This window comes from Dioscorea cayenensis, chromosome 20 (assembly GCF_009730915.1).
Source record: "Dioscorea cayenensis subsp. rotundata cultivar TDr96_F1 chromosome 20, TDr96_F1_v2_PseudoChromosome.rev07_lg8_w22 25.fasta, whole genome shotgun sequence".
Taxonomy (NCBI): Eukaryota; Viridiplantae; Streptophyta; class Magnoliopsida; order Dioscoreales; family Dioscoreaceae; genus Dioscorea; species Dioscorea cayenensis.
Genome location: NC_052490.1, coordinates 32,950,740 through 32,970,581, shown reverse-complemented (window position 1 = coordinate 32,970,581; position 19,842 = coordinate 32,950,740). Strand labels below are relative to the sequence as shown.

The 19,842-nt window shown below is 36.8% G+C and overlaps 2 protein-coding genes across 2 annotated transcripts; both read right to left on the bottom strand.

The window, feature by feature from the left end:
- Window positions 1-3,885: 3,885 nt before the first annotated feature.
- On the bottom strand, window positions 3,886-5,597 carry LOC120251479. Its single transcript, XM_039259995.1, has 3 exons — window positions 4,263-5,597; window positions 4,038-4,157; window positions 3,886-3,942 (listed from the first exon to the last, which is right to left on the bottom strand). Exons 1-3 carry the CDS (start codon window positions 5,595-5,597, stop codon window positions 3,886-3,888), a joined length of 1,512 nt encoding a protein of 503 aa, XP_039115929.1.
- Window positions 5,598-9,434: 3,837 nt separating this feature from the next.
- On the bottom strand, window positions 9,435-18,866 carry LOC120251478 (11-oxo-beta-amyrin 30-oxidase-like). The gene is given in 7 exon segments (XM_039259994.1): window positions 9,435-9,629; window positions 15,545-15,805; window positions 15,889-15,961; window positions 15,963-16,277; window positions 16,476-16,720; window positions 16,798-17,018; window positions 18,803-18,866. Coding segments are annotated over 7 exon segments (1,374 nt in total).
- Between the last annotated feature and the right edge of the window lie 976 nt (window positions 18,867-19,842).

Genomic DNA, 19,842 nt, shown 5'->3' with positions numbered 1-19,842 from the left:
CAAATATATGCTTGTGAATTGTGATCAGGGACGGGGTGCGATATTTACTGAGGGCTTATTCACATACGCACACAGGATTATCACTTTGACTTCATCAATTACGTCACTTCCAGATTCGTCCAGGTTTTAAGAGAGTGATTGAATAGTACTCTCTGGCTTGTAATAATTTTTAAACAGCCTGATCACTTGAGCCTCATGCTGTGGTTGGTTGTGTTGAAAACATTGATTTAACGAGGCTTGCAAGGAGTTGGGATGGCGCATAGTTTGAGGAAACTGAAAAGTAAAGGCATGGAACACAACGCGCATGCATTGGTTAAGGTTATCAGAGAAACTGGAAAGTGCTGTTAATGTGTCTCTAGCTGCTGTCACTCAACGGTTGGGTAGTCAACTTACTTTTACTCTATATGTTTGTCTGTTTGTTTATTTTGAATTCACAGTACTATGTTTTTTTTATGCCTTCAATGTTTTTGTCTTTAGTGTTGTAATAGTTTTAAGTATGAGTTCTTTTACTTTGAATGAACTGATCGATTTGAATTTTTAGAGTTTCACATCCCTGTTACTCTTCTTCTTCTTCATCTCCTGATGAAATAGATCTAGTAATCAAAGATTTACTCACAGAGAATGCTTCAATCTTCAGAAAAACAAAGAGGATTGGTCTACAGCCTTTGAACAAGCATGAAACTCCATGAAACTTGAAAGCAATCTACAAGCAACCATGAACCAATGAAGGAAAAGGAGAAGAACTCCAGAAGATCAGAGGAATTTTGGAAGAGAAGAGATGAGACTTTTCATTTTTCATCATCAAGAATGGTTTTACAGAATAAGAGCCTTATATATAGCTCTTTGTTTTTATTAGTATATTAGGAATACAGCTCAGCAGTAACTAACTTGTCCAGCAAGCATGGCAGCCTTGTAATATTTGGATAATCACATGTTTAACATGTGACAATATAATGAATCAAATCTTCATTTCTAATGTTGAATTAATCTTCTGAATTAATCTTCTCTTTCCTGGATGTCTTCAGTTCTTCATTCTTCTTCATGATAAGTATAGCTCTACCTCTTCTCCTCTTTTATTCTTTTTATAAAGCTTAACTTCAACACCCCCCCTCAAGTTGGAGGGTGTATAAAATTAACACACACCCAACTTGGAGAGTATTCTGTGATGCTGAGGCCCAGGCAGTGGTTTTGTGAAAATATCAGCTAATTGCAATTGAGTAGGAACATGTTGTAATGAAATAAGCCCAGCCTGAAGTTGTTCTCGAACAAAATGGCAGTCAATCTCAATATGCTTAGTTCTTTCATGAAAAACTAGGTTTTTGGCAATATGGATAGCAGCTTGACTGTCACATTTGAGATCAATTGGAGTTACAGAAGGAACGTGAAGCTCATTAAGCAACCTAGTAAGCCAGGCAAGTTCTGCACAAACTCTTCTCATGGACCTATACTCTGCTTATGCAGAAGAGAGAGCCACAGTTTGTTGCTTCTTTGACTTCCAAGATAAAGGTGAACTGCCCAAAGTGATATAGTAACCACTAACTGAATGTCTTGTTTGTGGGCAAGATGCCCAGTCTGAATCACAGAATGCCAGAAGTTGAAATGAGGAATCAGCATTCATTAAAATGCCTTGATTTGGATTAGCCTTCAAATATCTGAGAACATGTATCTGTCATCGTCATATGTGTCGAAAGCATGGCTTTTGACATAAATTGGCTCAAATGCTTTCGAACTTAATAGGCCAAACTCGGTCTTGTATTGATGAGATAGTTCGGGCTTTTTCCAATTAATCTTCTATACACTAAAAGGATCGTAAAGGATCTTCCATATCTATTCTCAATTTTAAACCGGTACCAAAAGGACTTGAAACAGAGAAAGAGAATCACATTCATATTCGTAAGTAAATGCACGCAAAATTTTCTCCGGGTTAGTATGATATCTCCTTGTTGATGCACAGCTTCAATTCCCAGAAAATAGTGTAAAGGACCAAGATCTTTAATTTTAAATTGTTGGTCAAGATATGTCTTCAGATCCTGCATTTCTTCCTTGGCATCTCCAGTCATTAAAATGTCGTCTACATATATTGCAAGAAATATGACTTGGCCATTTGACTCCTTAAAGTACAAAGAATAGTCATTTTTTGAATTTTTGTAGCCTCTAGACTTCAATGCTTCAGTCAATTTGAAATGCCATTGCCTAGATGCTTGCTTTAGGCCATATAGAGACTTCCTCAATTTGCACACTAAATTTTGTGATTCTGATGCAAAACCTGGAGGCCTTTTCATGTAAACCTCTTCATATAGATCACCATGAAGGAATGCATTATTTACATCCAATTGGAAAAGTTCCCACTTCCTTTTAACTGCCACAGCTATCAAACTCCTTACTGTAGTCATCTTGACAACTGGTGAAAAAGTTTCAGTATAGTCTATCCCATGCTTTTGAGTGAAACCTCTAACCACTAATCTGGCTTTATACCTTTCCACACTTCCATCTGCCTTGTATTTAATTTTGTATATCCATTTGCATCTTATAGGTCTTTTACCCTTTGGTAGAGGAACCAAGTCCCAAGTTTTATTGGCATTGAGAGCATCAATTTCTTGAGCCATGGGTCATTTGCCATGTCGGATTTTTTTAACGCCTCTTCATATGATTGTGGCTCAATTGCACTAGATAGTAAGGTAAGCATCTTTTTGATTTGGAAGCAATAAAAGAGGAAAAACAAATGTGTTTTGGGAAAGAGCAGCAGTTTGTAATGGTGTGAAGGCAATTTAATGAGCAGGAAGATGAATTCTGCAAGGTATTGGAATTAACGTAGTCGCAAAAAAATAATCACTCAAGTAACTAGGAGTATGGCGAGTTCTTGTGGATTTTCTGACAGAATGGTTATTTGATGAAGAATGTTGATTGCAATTGGGTGAATGAAGATTGTCAGCAGGATTTTCTGAATTTTCTGATAAGATAGGTGTGGAATTCAGTACTGTAGAAGGAGTTGTGTTTTCATTATAGGAATTCAAGGATGAATAGAAATTTGGATTGTCATGAATTGGAAAAAATGTTGAAGAATTGGTAGAAGAATCAATGGTATTAAAACTATGGAAAGGAAAAAATGTTTCATGAAATATTACATCTCTAGAAACAATTATTTCCTGAGTGTCAAGTTGTAAAGCTTTGTAACCCTTTTTTCCAAAAGGGTACCCAAGAAAAACACAAGCTGTGGCTCTGGACTGAAATTTGTCTCTGGATTTAGCAATATTTCTCACATAGCATAAGCAACCAAAAGATCTAAGATGAGTATATTCAGGTGGTTTTCCAAACAATACTTCAAAAGGAGTCTTATTTTTCAAGACTTTGGAAGGAAACCTATTGATCAAATATGTTGCTGTGAGAACACAATCACCCCAGTATTTGATAGGCAAATTAGATTGGAAAAGAAGAGCTCTAGAAGTCTCTAATAAGTGTTTGTGTTTTCTTTCTACTACATCATTTTGTTGTGGTGTGTAGTTACATGATGTCTGATGTATGAGTCCTTTTTCTGCAAAAAATGCCTTAAGTTCTATTGATTGTCCTAACTCAAAAGCATTATCTGATCTTATCTGTTTAATTCTGATTTGAAATTGTGTTTCTACCATTTGAATAAAACTTCTAAGGGTGAAAGCAGCATCTTTCTTGTTTTTTAAAAGAAAAGTCCACGTAGCCCTACTAAAATCATCTACAATTGTTAGAAAATACCTAAAACCTTCATGTGTTTCAGTATGATAAGGTCCCCAAGTATCCAAATGTATAAGTTCAAAAATTGAAGAAGTATGAATACTGCTGTGTGGAAAAGGTAGTCTATGTTGTTTAGCTTGAGGACAGATATTGCAGATTGTCTCAGAGACTGAATTTTCAGCAGAATTCAAGAGTGAAAGAAGTCTTATTTTTTGCAAAGGTAAATGTCCTAATCTGCAATGCCACAACTCAAATTGAGTTTTATTACAAGAAATATTGAAAGTGTTTGGAAGTAAAGAACACAAATGTTGTAAGGAATTTTGAGGAACATCAGAATGAGGCAACATGGAAGAACTCTCAGCTATTATATCTCCTTTACTTGGTGTATGAAGTAGGAATAAGCCTTTGTAAGCTCTACCAAGAACCAGTGGCCTCTTCAGTGAAGGGCCCTGTAAAATGCAGAATTTAGAAGAAAAAATTAAACTGCATTTATGTTGTTGAATCAATTTGGTGACAGAAAGCAAATTGAAAAGAAAATTTGGAACAAAAAGGACTTGGTCAATGATAAGATTGTCTGCAAGTATAACAGTTCCAATATGTGAAACTGAAATCTCAGACCCAGTAGGAAGTGTGATTTTGTAAGGCTTAGGCAAAGTAGAAACGGTATGAAAACTTGATATATCATAGCACATATGATCAAAGGCTCCTGTGTCTATGATCCAGGTCTTTTGAACAAAAGATTGCTTACTACTTTGAACATTTGAGCTAAATGAATTTGAGAGGAGTTCAGAATGAATACCTGCCATAGATGCTGAAGCAGATACCAAATTGGCATTTCCATTTCCTGGTGTCTGAGCTGAATTGTAATTGAGGAAATCCATCAATTTGGTCAATTGTGCAGTGGTCAATTCAGGAATGTGAGAAACCTGAGATGCAATTGTATTTCCCTCATTATCTCCTTGCATTACAGCAGCAAATTTCTTCCCAGTTTCTTTGCCATTTCTGCGTGTGTTTGGGAACCCATGTAGTTTGAAGCACTTGTCTTTAGTATGACCAACTTTCTTACAATATTCACAAACCAATCTCTTGTAATCTGATCTGTTCCTGAATGATGCAACACCATTTCCATTTTTCACTGAATTGTTTGATGAGCCTGCATGCAGTGAGAGAGCATCTACACCAAGCTGTATTCCAGAACTAATTTCCCTCTGCCTTTCTTCTTGGATTAACAAAGAATACACTTCCCTGACTGAAGGTGAAGGCTTCATTAGAAGAATGTGGCTTCTTATAGGTAGATAACTATCATTCAAACCCATTAAAAATTGCATCAATTTCTGTTTTTCCTCCAGTTTTTGTTGTTCTTTCTTCTGGCCACATGTACATGTACATAAACATGGAGGAATGTTGTTGAGAGACTGAATTTCATCCCAGAGCTTCTTGATTCTAGTATAATAGGCTGAAATAGAACTAGAACCTTGAGAGATTTGACTCAACTCTTTTTGTATCTGAAAAAATTGAGGCCCATTCGATTGCCCGAATCTTTCTTCTAATTCGAGCCATATATCACTAGCTACCTTCATATACACCACACTGTCAGAAATTTCTGGTGACAAACCATTCAAGATCCAGGTAATCACAATGCTATTACAAACTTCCCAATTTTCATACTCTTCAGAATCCATCTCTGGTTTCTTGCAAGAACATGTTACAAGACCTAATTTCTTCCTTGATGTTAAAGCCAATTCCATTGCCCTTTTCCAAGAACCATATCCTTCACCATTGAATGGCTTAGAGACAAGCATCATTCCAGGATGATCAGAAGGATGTAAACGCAAGACATCCGAGAGATTCATGGTTGATCTTTCAGCTCCAAATGAAGATTCAGCCATACAGAGTAAAATCTCAAATATAAAACGAAGACAAGCAAAAGCAAAGCCTTTGAAATTACAAGATCCAAACCAGAACAAGCATCTAGAGTCAAAGAAGCATGAATTCTTTCTCTGATACCATGATGAAATAGATCTAGTAATCAAAGATTTACTCACAGAGAATGCTTCAATCTTCAGAAAAACAAAGGGGATTGGTCTACAGCCTTTGAACAAGCATGAAACTCCATGAAACCTGAAAGCAATCTACAAGCAACCATGAACCAATGAAGGAAAAGGAGAAGAACTCCAGAAGATCAGAGGAATTTTGGAAGAGAAGAGATGAGACTTTTCATTTTTCATCATCAAGAATGGTTTTACAGAATAAGAGCCTTATATATAGCTCTTTGTTTTTATTAGTATATTAGGAATACAGCTCAGCAGTAACTAACTTGTCCAGCAAGCATGGCAGCCTTGTAATATTTGGATAATCACATGTTTAACATGTGACAATATAATGAATCAAATCTTCATTTCTAATGTTGAATTAATCTTCTGAATTAATCTTCTCTTTCCTGGATGTCTTCAGTTCTTCATTCTTCTTTATGATAAGTATAGCTCTACCTCTTCTCCTTTTTTATTCTTTTTATAAAGCTTAACTTCAACATCTCCTATCCAGTTGTTCTCGTTTTTAACAGGTTGAAGGGTACTAAAATTGGATAATGATGAATGGTACGTAAGAAGGCGGCAGCTCAAACGAGACGTGCTGCAGTATCATTCTAGCTCTCATCATGGTCACCAGCTGTAGGAAACATAGCACACGTTATGCAATTAATTAACAACATGTAATATCGTCATCACTTGAACAAATTGAGACGTAACTCAAAGCAAGCAAGAAAGTAGTTGCATTCTTCAAGTGGCTCAATCCTACCTTGTGAGGTGTGGTCTTTCCATATATAGACTTAATGATCCACTTCTCTTGCCTTAGCCTCGCTGCTTAATGTTCATACTCAACAAAATCATTACCAATTTACCAAAGAGATTTACTTTCTTATAGAACTCCCTTAAATACTTTGACCCGAATTAGTTTAGAACCAATTACTTCTATGAAACCCATGCGTGGTAAAAAATAAATAAAAAAAAAACATTGTGCATTTGAGCAGACCGATGCATAACGAGATAATGAAATGCCTGTTGAACAACTTTAAACCTACGTAAGTCAAAGCAATAAGTTTAGTGATTACAATGTTCAAGTGGCTCAATTAATATCCATCCATGTCAAATGTGTTCTTCCCAAAGGCTTGAATAGCTTCTTTTCTTGCCTTTGCACGCAGAGAAAAATCCCAACTTTGTAGGGTGCGTGGAAAGAGGGTTGGGCATTCGGTAGGATTTATGTAGATTTTTTCTTTGAATAATAGACGACAAGCGCCCTTTTTATATGAATATAAACCGTACTGAACAGTACTGGAACCCGGATGTACAATGTATGTACAGTATGAGAATAGTATAAAAATCCCTGGTAAACAGTGTATAAACAGTACATTGAACAGTACTGTTGGGAGAGGGATTTGAACCCATGACCTCCCCCTTATACTTTGGTGTCATACCATTGGGCTATCCAGTGGCTATCCAGTACTGTTGGGGGAGTGATTTATGTAGATTGGACCTTATTATTGTCATGCTATAATTGTAATAACAATTTTGCGTGACAAAAAATATGCCAACAATATATTATATTTAAAACTGTGCCAAAAATCATGATAAAAAATGTGCCAAAAATTGTTTTTGTACCAAAAACCGTAACAAAACAAAACCGTGCTAACAAAGGTCCCAAATAAATCATGTCAAAAACCGTGACAAAATAAAACCGTGCCAAAAATGGTACCAAATAAACCGTAACAAATACCGTGACAATATAAAACCGTGTCAAAAACTGTACCAACTAAATCGTGCCAAAAACCGTTCTAAAACACAACCGTGCCAAAAACTATGACAAAACACCGTGCCAAAAAATGTAACAAATAAAACTGTGCCAAAAATAGTGACAAAACACCGTGCCTAAAACCGTGACAAAACAAAACTGTGCCAAAAATAATACCAAAAAACTGTGCCTAAACCGTGACAAAATTGGGACGGTTTAGTTAAAGCATAATAAAATTTGGCACGGTTCTACTATTTGTCACGTATGCTATAGGCACGGTTATATTTCCGTGCCAAAATCCTTGTCAAAATAAGTTTGTCACAGTTTTTTTGTCAAAATCCGTGCCAAATTCCTGTTTTTCTTGGTGTTTTGGTACCCTTTTATAAAATATTACAGATATATATATATATATATATATATGAGAGTCTACCCAAACTAGCTGCTTCATGTATGAAAGAAGAAGGCGTTTTTCTTTCAATAATAATATATTCCACCTTTTGGTGCTTTTTTAAAATATTACAATATATATATATTTATGAAATTACACAAGTTGGGTGAAAACGGTAAACTTTTCCGTTTTCAACTAGAGATTCTCACTAGAGAACTTCTCCAGTTTTCATTTTTTTTTTTTTTAATAAAAAATTTGAAAGCGAGAGATTCTCTCCCTTTTTTTTAAAAAGATAAAAATAAAATCTTAACCACATCCCAGCATGGCTGCTGTTAAGAATTAATAATTTCTTTAAAAAATTTATATTAGAAAATAATAGTCCAGTTATATTATTTTATATTTTATTTTTTTAAAAAAATAAAAAAACATGAAAATATTAGCAAAAAAAACAATCAAACCTATACTTATCAGAAATTATTATAAAGTTGGTCAATTCAACTTGCACCTGTCAGTAATTATTCCGAAATAGAGTGATCAAACCGACAGCTGGTCAATAATTAATACAAAGTAAGACTGTCAAATCTGCACCAGTGGGGGATTGATATTATATTTTCTAATATTTTTAAGATTTATATTTTTTTAAAAAATAAAACGTAAAAATATATATATAACTGGACTATTATTTTCTAATATAAATTTTAAAAAAAATTACAAATTCTAAACGGCAGCCATGCTTGGCTACCGTTGAGAATTTTTTTTTTTAATTAAAAAAATATGAAAACTGGAGAAGCTCTTCTATTTTCAATTTTTTTTAATAATAAAAATAAAAAACAGGATAATTTCTCCCATTTTCTATTTAAAAAAAAGGTTGAAAACGGGAAAGTACTTTCCTGTTTTCTCCCAACTTATGTATTTTGGTTCACAATCCACAAAATGTATAACTTCGTACATTTTATTTTTGCAATATTTAAAAAAAATCCCTTCTTCTAGCATATTACAATTGTTGCTAGACTGCTAGTTGATTGAAAATCTAATACTGGAGAAAGGTTGGTCAACGAAGGTCAAGGATGCAAAAAGGAAGTGCTGACTATTCAACAGCCAATGAAAGAGCCAACCGCCCAGTCGCCCACTAAGATCTTGTTACTTTAAAGCTAAGCCAGTGATTTACCTTTCATTTATTATGTTTTGATGTTTTTAATGTAACATAATATCTGCCTTTTTGTACGAGGTTATGGAAAAAGTTAATGGGTCTCGGAGTCAGGTCCTGCCTGTTATGATGAAAACCTTTCGGATGAATGAAAAAAAAAAACAGTGAAGAAAAACTGATCACTCCTTCCTCTTCTTGCTCACTTCCTCTTGAAAAATAACCTGTGAGTATTTGTTTTATCAGTAATCTCAACAGCTGCAAAGTTAACAATAATCCAAACACATAAACAGCTTTATTCAACTGTTTATTCAATTCACAAGACACTGATATATTCACCAACGACTTCATCACATAATAAGAAATATACAAGACCCGCACACATGCATGATAATATCACTACTTACATCAGAGTTTTTTCAGCTTGAGTTGAGTTCCATGCTGTGGTTGAACAATAAGAAGATTGTATGGTGCATGGATGTAAGAAGGTGAAAGCTCAAATGAGAAGCGCTGGAGTATCATGCTAAGTCCTATCTTAGCTTCAATCAGTGCAAAGCTCTGCCCAATGCATACACTGATAATCAACACATAGATAGACCAGATCTATCTGAACAAGTTTCTTATAGATAGAACCTTGAAAATCTCAAACGCTTGATCAGGAAAAATCATGCAAGTTCAAGAAAACCAGAATAAAAATAAAACAGTAGCCACGTCAGAAAAAAGATGATACCCGATTGTATATAGCTCAGATGCTTCTCAGATTTCATACATAGAAACAAAAGATCAAGTACATCAACTCTCTTATATAAACTTTGAATCAAAACACACTCAAGGAAGCAGGAAAATTCAAACATCAATCATAACTCACATAAAAAACCATACATTCTTACATAAGAGCCCATATATTCTATCACTGTGAAAGTTCAGTGACTGAATTGAACTGAACCTGCTCAGTCACACCACACGCGTCAATTGTTCCTCAGCTGCACCGCTTGAGTCAATTCCTTGCCTCGAACTTGATACAAAACCCTTGATCATCAAATCTCAGCCCTTCAGAACAAACACAATCCACATCTCTTTGAATGCCTCGAACTTAAGCACCTTGCCATGATAGATGAGATCCGGGGCCACACGATCTCTCGCTAATCTTGTTCTTTGAGATTAATTCTCCCCGCCTCAAACTATGAACTTACTTGATCTTCAAATCCCGACCATCCATTACATTCCCACCGATTCTTCAAGCTGATTTAAGCGACTTTCAAACATTGGAAAAAGACTAACTTACCCTCGGCTGCTTAACAAAGACACCGGGGACACTACGTGTTGCGAGCTTCACTGCTTCCTCTCTCGCAATTGTAATTAATCTTCAATCAATTTCAACAAAAATCACCCCTTGATTGAAGATGACAAACACCCATTTCACCTCTGAACTGTTTGTGCTTCTGGACACTTAGACATTTGGTAAAAATATCTGCAACCTGTATATCAGTGGAGCAATAGTTCAATTGAATTTTCTTCCTTGCTATAAGTTCTCGAACATGATGATATTTAACATCCATGTGCTTTGTTCTTCCATGAAGAGCTGGATTCTTTGCAATAGCAATACAAGACTTGTTGTCACACCAAATCTGAGTTGCAGCTTCACAAATTAGCCCACAATCATACAAAATTTTCTCCATCCATAAACTCTGACAACAAGCTGAACTTAATGATATGTATTCAGCTTCAGTAGTAGATAAGGCCACAATCTCCTGCTTCTTTGAAGCCCAACACACAGCACCAGATCCTAGATTAAAAACATAACCTGATGTGTTTTTCCTGTCCTCCTTATCACCACACCAATCACTATCACAGTAACCTTCAAGCACACATTCAATTCCACAATTATACTGAATTCCAAAATTCAAAGAACCAGCAACATACCTCAGTACTTGCTTAGCAGCCCCCAGATGAATTCTTGTTGGATTTTGCATGTATCTAGATAATTGATTTACAGCAAACACCAAATCAGGTCTAGTATGAGTCAAGTATAGCAATTTTCCAACTAAACTTCTGTAGTTAGTTGCATCTGTGCCTTCTGCTTCTTGAGAGAGTTGCAATTTTGTACACTGACTCATTGGCACATTCACTGCCTTACATCCCTGCATATTGAACTGCTTCAACATCTCTTTTGCATACCTCTTCTGTGAAACATGTATACCCTGACTGCCTTGACATATTTCTAGCCCCAGAAAATATTTAATTAAACCCAAATCTGACATCTCAAACTCCTGTTTCATTGTTGCTTTGAACTCTTCCACCATCTCCATTGATGATCCTAAGCAAATTAGATCATCAACATACACACATATCAACAGCATCTCTCCTTCATTTTTAATCTTCCTATACAAGGTATGTTCTGTCTCACTTCTGCTGAAATTCTTTGACTCAAACCATCCATCTAACCTTGCATACCAGGCTCTTGGGGCTTGTTTTAGACCATACAAAGCTTTAAATAATCTATACACTTGATCTTCTTTTCCCTGAACTTCAAATCCCTTGGGTTGTGTCACATATACTTCTTCTTCAAGTGTTCCATTCAAAAAAGCTGATTTAACATCTAACTGAAAAATTGGCCAGCCTCTTTGTGCTCCAAGTGCTAAAATCATCCTCACTGTCTCCATTCTTGCCACAGGAGCAAAGACCTCTTCATAGTCAATCCCAAATTCTTGAGCATAGCCTTTAGCAACTAGCCTGGCTTTATACTTGTCAATCTCACCATTAGGCTTCAATTTGGTCTTGTAAATCCATTTGACTCCAATTGCCTTCTTTCCTGCTGGTAGTTCACACAACTTCCAAGTATTATTTCTCTGAATTGCATCAATTTCTACTGTCATTGCTTGTCTCCAGTGTTCTAATTTTTCAGCCTCTTCATAACAGCTTGGATCAGTTACATTTAATGCAAATGAACAACTTTCATACAAATCTTTCAATGCTCTAACTTTCTGAGTTGGAGACTCATCAATACTGGAATCTGATTCTGAATCCTTCTGACCTGCAGAATTTCCATTCCCACTGTTTCTATCAACTCCAGTACTTGATTCAGATTGATTCCTAGCTTCTTGAGTTTCTGCAAATGCTTCTGATTTTCTTTCCTGTAAAACAACTGTCTTTGATATTTGATCATCCAATACTGTCCACTGCCAGAATTCTGACTCTACAAACCTCACATCTCTGCTAATCAGTACCTTCCCTGAATCTGGCAGATAAATTCTGTAGGCTTTCTCATTTAAGCAATAGCCAATAAAAATCCCTTTTACTGCCCTATCATCCAGCTTCTGTAATTTTTGTATAGGCACATGTACCATAGCTACACAGCCAAATACTCTTAAATGTGAAACTTTGGGCTTTGATTCAAACCAAGCTTCATAAGGTGTTCTTCCCCAAACTGCAAAAGTTGGTGATACATTGGACAGATACACTGCTGTTAAAATTGCCTCAGCCCAGAAACTTTTGGGTAAGTTACTAGTCTTGAGCATACTTCTTGCCTTCTCCACCAAAGTCCTATTCTTCCTCTCAGCTACACCATTCTGCTGAGGAGAATAAGGAGCAGTTAATTCATGCTTTATACCCCTCTGATCATAGAAATCTTGAAACTCTTTTGACATAAATTCTCCACCTCTATCTGTTCTGAGAATTCTTAACTGATTCCCTGACTGTCTTTCCACCATTGTGACAAATTTTTTAAAACAACTGAGTACTTCATACTTGAATTTCAGAATATACACCCAGCTCATCCTTGAAAAATCATCAATAAAAAGCAGAAAATATTTACCTCCACCATTAGATTACATCGCATAGGGACCACACACATCGAGCATGTACAAGATGAAGTCTTCTTCTAGCTCTCCAAGACTTGCAGGATGAAATGGACACCTAGTTAGCTTTCCAAATATACATTCTTCACAATGATTTTTTTCTTTTTCAACTTCGAGTAAACCCAGAACCATCTCCTCTGCGTGCAAGCGACTTCATTCCCCGAAAAATTCGGATGCCCATACCTTTTTATGCCACAACATTGCCAATTCTTCATTTTTTTGGCTAAATTGATCCGCTCTTGACTTGAAAAACTCCACGAGAAACAAATTGTTAGTATTCTTACGGATTTTGAACAAGATTACGCGATCCTTCCATCTCTCGATGACACAGCCATCTTCTTTGCTGAAATTAACATCATAACCTCCTTCAATTAACTGTCCTACACTCAGTAGATTATGTGCCAACAAAGGTACATACTGCACACCATCAATCAATTTCAAATGCCCATCAAACATTTTTATTGCAACTGATCCTCTGCCACACACATTCAATTCTTTATTATCACCTAGTCTGACCTTGTGCTGTAGTGTTTCATCAAGACTATGAAATAATTCTTTTCTTCCAGTCATATGACTAGATGTTCCACTATCCAACAGCCAAATGGAGGAATTCTCCACACCTTGCCCATCATGTACCATGAACAAATGCCCATAATCTCCTTCATTTACTACATTAGATGAGCTTCCTGCCTCACTTGTATTTCTATTCTGTGCAGCCCAGCAATGAGACTGATAATGCCCATATTTCTTACATTTAAAGCATTGAATATGTTGCAGTCCTCCTCTACTAAATCCCCTTCCAAACTGCCTTTGACCTCTTCCAAATCTGCCAAAAGCTCTTGTACCACCTCTACTGAATTCTCCTGAATTATGTTGTGCTTGCATACTTGCTCTTTGATCCCCAAATCTGGAACTCTCACCAGCTCTGCCTCTACCTCTAAACCTTCCAACTCTACCTCTTCCTCTCCAATTAGCTCCACCACTCCTGGAACCTCCCTGCATCACAAAGGCTTTATGTCTTTCTGGCCTTTCAGTAAACTGATTAAATCTGGCTTCATGAGCTTGAAGAGAGCCACTTAATTCATCAAGAGTCACCTTTGACATATCCCTTGCCTCTTCAATTGAAGTCACTACATGTACAAATCTTGATGATAGGCTTCTCATCACCTTCAAAACCACTTCAGAATCCTTCAACTCACTTCCCATGCCTCTAATCTGATTTACCACTGCCAATACTCTTGTAAAATAATGCTGAATTGTTTCATCTTCTTTCATCTGTAAAAGATCAAATCTTTGCCTCAAAGTTTCTCTGCCCTAACCGACACCATCCTTGATGTCCCTTGATTCTCATTCTTGATATGATCCCGGGCCTCCTTTGCGGAATCAAATCTCACAATTCTATGCAAAAATTGTCTCATCTACGACTTGTCATAATGGAAATAGAGCCTTAGCATCATCTTCACTTTCTTTCTCAGTTGACTTGTCTGCACTAATGCCTTCCTCAATCACCTTCCAAAGCCTTTGGGATCTAAAAAAGGTCTTCATTCTATAGCTCCAATGCTCATACCCATCTCCTCTGAAAATAGGTAGAAGTGTGTGAGATATATCAGGTGTTGGTGCAGATGATGAGCTTGAAGCCATTGACTGAGTGGTTTTTACTTCCTCCTTACTCATCAATCCTTCTCAAATCACTTCACACAGCCACACAATTCAACAAATCAATAAGAATCACCAGCAGCTAGCAAGAACAGCAGCAAACAACAACCTCAACTTCTCCACCACCAGACACACAGCCAAAATACCAATCACCAACTGAAACCCAGATCTCCAACCATACAGCTCTGATACCACTGATAATCAACACATAGATAGACCAGATCTATCTGAACAAGTTTCTTATAGATAGAACCTTGAAAATCTCAAACGCTTGATCAGGAAAAATCATGCAAGTTCAAGAAAACTAGAATAAAAATAAAACAGTAGCCACGTCAGAAAAAAGATGATACCCGATTGTATATAGCTCAGATGCTTCTCAGATTTCATACATAGAAACAAAAGATCAAGTACATCAACTCTCTTATATAAACTTTGAATCAAAACACACTCAAGGAAGCAGGAAAATTCAAACATCAATCATAACTCACATAAAAAACCATACATTCTTACATAAGAGCCCATATATTCTATCACTGTGAAAGTTCAGTGACTGAATTGAACTCGAACCCGCTCGATCACACCACACGCGTCAATTGTTCCTCAGCTGCACCGCTTGAGTCAATTCCTTGCCTCGAACTTGATACAAAAACCCTTGATCATCAAATCTCGACCCCTTCGTAACAAACACAATCCACATCTCTTTGAATGCCTCGAACTTAAGCACCTTGCCATGATAGATGAGATCTGGGCCACACGATCTCTCGCTAATCTTGTTGCTGAGATTAATTCTCCTTGCCTCAAACTATGAACTTACTCGATCTTCAAATCCTGACCATCCATTACATTCCCACCGATTCTTCAAGCGATTTAATCGACTTTCAAACATTGGAAAAGACTAACTTACCCTCGGCTTCTTAACAAAAGACACGAGGGACACATCGTGTTGCAGCTTTCATCTGCTTCCTCTCTGCAATTGTAATTAATCTTCAATCAATTTCAACATACACGAGGGCCAGCACTAAATGGCAAGAAAGCACCTGCAACTTTGGATGCTTTTGATATCCCTTCTGCAAACCTCTCTGGTTTGAACTCTTTTGCATCTTCTCCCCAGAATTCATGGTCACTGTGAATTAATATTATAGGCAGTAAGAATATCATGCCTGAAGGGTAAGTAATCCCACCAACTTCCACTGTTTTGCATGCTTTTTTTAATAAGAAAGCCCCAGGAGGGTATAACCTGAGAACTTCATATAGAACCATGGTCACCTGTCACAACAAGCATTAGAAGGATAATGAAATGTGTCTGGTTTAACAACTTAAAAAATAATCCAAAGAAAGAAAATACTCACAATGTTCAAGCGGCTCAATCCATCCATGTCCGGTGTGTTCTTCCCAAACACTCGGAGAACCTCTTCTCTTATAAGTCTGCCAGTTTGGATACATGGCCAGCAAAATCATTGTCCATGTGAGCAGAACCGAAGTGGTTTCTTGCCCTGCAGTGTAGAACATCTTGCACTCTTCAATCACATCCTCAGTAGTCATCACTCTGTTTTTGGACTTCCCATGCTCTTCTTCACCCTCTTTCATATTGGACTCCAATAGTATACCCAGAAGATCATCCTTGCTAAATGCCCCCGTTCTCAAGGCCTTCTCTCTTTCCTCAATCATGCCTCTAAGTATTCTTTCCAACTCTTTCTCAATTTGGCTTACTTTTTTGTTCATTGGTGTGGGTAGAAACCTAACCAAATAATTAACAGTTTAGTTCTACCTGCAGTCTTATTCCTACACCTGTTGTCTTGCTTTTGTACCATGAACTATTTTTTTTCTAATTAATTATGGTTTATTCATTTTTATCAAGAAATAAAAAAAAAAATAGAAGAAGGCTTCAAAAAAAAAAAATATATATATATATATATATATATAGAAGAAGGCATACTGATAACCAGGGATATACACATTATGGAAAGCTGGCATAACAAGGTGGAGCTTCTCTGTTAGTAGTTGAAATATTCTTCTTCCTTCTTCATAGCTGCTACCAAATGCAGTCCTGGAGATGACATCTTGTGTGACATTTTGAATCTCTGGGAACACATCTAATTCCAAGTAGCCTTCATCAGGTATCATCTTGTCCCATCTTTTGATTAGTTCACCGCAAGATCTAGAGAAGGCTGGCTCCATCAGCTGCTGACAATAATTTTGAAGTTCTAGAAAATTATGAACTCATTTTGTGCGGACAGAAGTGAACATACAGTGATTACCTTTAACTTCTCCAAATGGAAAGCTGGGTTGATGATTCTTCGATGCTTGGCCCACTTTTCACCTTCGTGAATAATAAGTCCTTGGAATACATATTTAGTAAATGGGGTTGATATTGGTTTCTCAAAATAGCCAAATTTTTTTGACAAAACTTCTCTGACCAGATCTGGATCCTTTAGACTCACTCTTGGAGAAGTTCCATACCAAGTGAAACATATTTTACCTAAGTTTCAATGTACAAATTAATATATCAAAGATTATATAACATATGACATGCTAATTTCAAATTAAGTTCTATGTTGCTAATTAATTTAGGATGATCATTCAGCGGCACACACTTCCCTTGTGGCTAATAACTTAGATGCACGCTTGAGAAGCTTGAGAAGTACTACTGTATCCATACCACTTTTTTTTTCTTTTTTTTGAAATAAATGTGAATAAATCACAAATTTATTAAATAGAAAAATACAGTACAAAATAGGAACTCCTCACCATTCTTCTTATTCTTCCTTTATTTTTATTTATTTATTATTATTATTTATTTTATTTTATTTTTTATTCTTCATCATTTCTGAAATTCACTCAACTTCAATCAATTCTAACATGAATAGTACTCTCTGGCTTGTAATAATTTTTAAACAGCCTGATCACTTGAGCCTCATGCTGTGGTTGGTTGTGTTGAAAACATTGATTTAACGAGGCTTGCAAGGAGTTGGGATGGCGCATAGTTTGAGGAAACTGAAAAGTAAAGGCGTGGAACACAACGCGCATGCATTGGTTAAGGTTATCAGAGAAACTGGAAAGTGTTGTTAATGTGTCTCTAGCTGCTGGCACTCAATGCATATGGTTGGGTAGTCAACTTACTTTTACTCTATATGTTTGTTTGTTTGTTTGTTTATTTTGAATTCATAGTACTATGTTTTTTTTTATGCCTTTAATGTTTTTGTCTTTAGTGTTGTAATAGTTTTAAGTATGAGTTCTTTTACTTTGAATGAACTGATCGATTTGAATTTTTTAGAGTTTCACATCCCTGTTACTCTTCTTCTTCTTCATCTCCTATCCAGTTGTTCTCGGGTTTAACAGGTTGAAGGGTACTAAAATTGGATAATGATGAATGGTACGTAAGAAGGCGGCAGCTCAAACAAGACGTGCTGCAGTATCATTCTAGCTCTCATCATGGTCACCATCTGTAGCAAACATAGCACACGTTATGCAATTAATTAACAACATGTAATATCGTCATCACTTGAACAAATTGAGACGTAACTCAAAGCAAGCAAGAAAGTAGTTGCTTAATGTTCATACTCAACAAAATCATTACCAATTTACCAAAGACTTGACCAGCTTCTATTCTCATGCAACATAAGTACGTAGCATTCTAATACCCACACCTTTACGTGACCAGCATGCACTCTGAGTATTCTCCAATAGACCAGCATGTATTCTGAGTATTCTTTAACATGATCACTTGAGCCTCATGCTGTGGTTGGTTTGAAGAGTACGAAAATTGGATGATGAATGGTACTTAAGAAGGCGACAACTCAAACGAGAGGTGCTGCAGTATACATAGCATACATTATGCGATTAACAACATGTAATATAGTCATCATTTGAACAAATGGAGACGTAACTCGATCAAAGCAAGCAAGAAAGTAGTTGCAATCTTCAAGTGGCTCATGTTGGATGATACTCAGAAGTTCAGTTTGTGACTGTTGGTGCATGTTCACCTTGACTGTGTTTGGTTGTCGTTGTGTGCATGGCTTGATCGTCCATGCGAGCATATTATGTTATCTTACTTGCTTTGAGTGTTTGCTTTATTAAGCTTTTATGTCATATCTTGTCTCTATCTTAGTTGGGTCTGTTATGTTTTTGGGGCAGCAGCACTCTATGTAAAGGGCTGGTTTTTGTTTCATGAAAAATTATTATGAAGAGAAGTGTTGCTTAGCAAACTATTTCCTTTCGTCTTCCTTTCTTTGTTCTTTGATTCGGTTTCTCTTGACGACTTGCCTTCCCTTTCAACAGTGGTATCGGAGCTTGGTTCTTGACGCCATGACGGAGTCCGGTACCTCATCTCAGACCCATGTCCCTCTCTTTAAGGGTGAGAACTTCAATCTTTGGTGTCTCAAAATGAAAAACTATGTTCAGGTCTAAAGGACTATGGGATATTGTTGAGAAAGGTTTCTCAGAAGAAGGAGAGGAAGAGGTTGTTGAAGAATTGAGGATGAAAGATGCTAGCGCCTTATACTTGATCCAACAAGGATTAGATGAAAGAATGCTCATTAGGATAGTGAAGCTCCCTCTTTGCAAAGTGTGCATGGGATATATTGCAAAGCCCGAGCACAAAGGGAATACCAAAAACATTATCTCGTGAAACTTTATTCTCACGAGACAAGAGTTGGAGACAATGAAAAATGAAAAAAATGGTGAGAAGATACAAGAATTCATTAGTCGAGTTCTTGACATTGTCTACAAGATTCGAGCACTTGGAGAAAAGGTACCTGGACATGCGGTTGTTGGAAAAATCTTAAGAAGCCTCACACCTGACTTCAAGCATGTTGTGTCTTCCATAGTTGAGGCAAAAGACTTGAGTACTCTCACGGTGGAGGAGCTGGGAGGTTCATTGAAAGGGCATGAGGCGATCATACTTCTTTCCTCCGAGCAAGATGAAGCAACCGCGTTTCAAGCTACAACTGCAAATAGAGAAGGAAGAGGTCGAGGACGAGGCTCATTCCCAGCGCGTTTCCGTGGTCGAGGACGAGGGAGAGGAAGGAGTGGCGAGCATTCGTCAAGACAAGGTATACAATGCTACGTGTGTAAAAAATTTGGACACACAAAGGCACGATGTTGGTACAATGTTGACAAAAGAAGTAAATGTGGTTGAGGAAACCAAAGAAGAAGAAGAAGAAGGTTGCCTGTTCATGGTGACTAAGAACTTCACCGGTGAAACTGATACAACTTGGCTTATCGGCGAGTGGTTGTTCTAACCACATGTCACGGTAACAAAGATCTATTCCATAGCACTGGAGGATGTGGCTCATCAAACTGTG

Excerpts from the sequence above, each read along its gene's own strand:
- LOC120251479 (XM_039259995.1), bottom strand. The coding sequence starts at position 5,597 with ATGGCTGAATCTTCATTTGGAGCTGAAAGATCAACCATGAATCTCTCG. Across the intron at positions 4,158-4,262 it reads ACAATCTTATCATTGACCAA|GGCCCTTCACTGAAGAGGCC; the intron begins GTCCTTTTTGTT and ends TGCATTTTACAG. Across the intron at positions 3,943-4,037 it reads CCATGTTGCCTCATTCTGAT|ATTAGGACATTTACCTTTGC; the intron begins GTTCCTCAAAAT and ends GTGGCATTGCAG.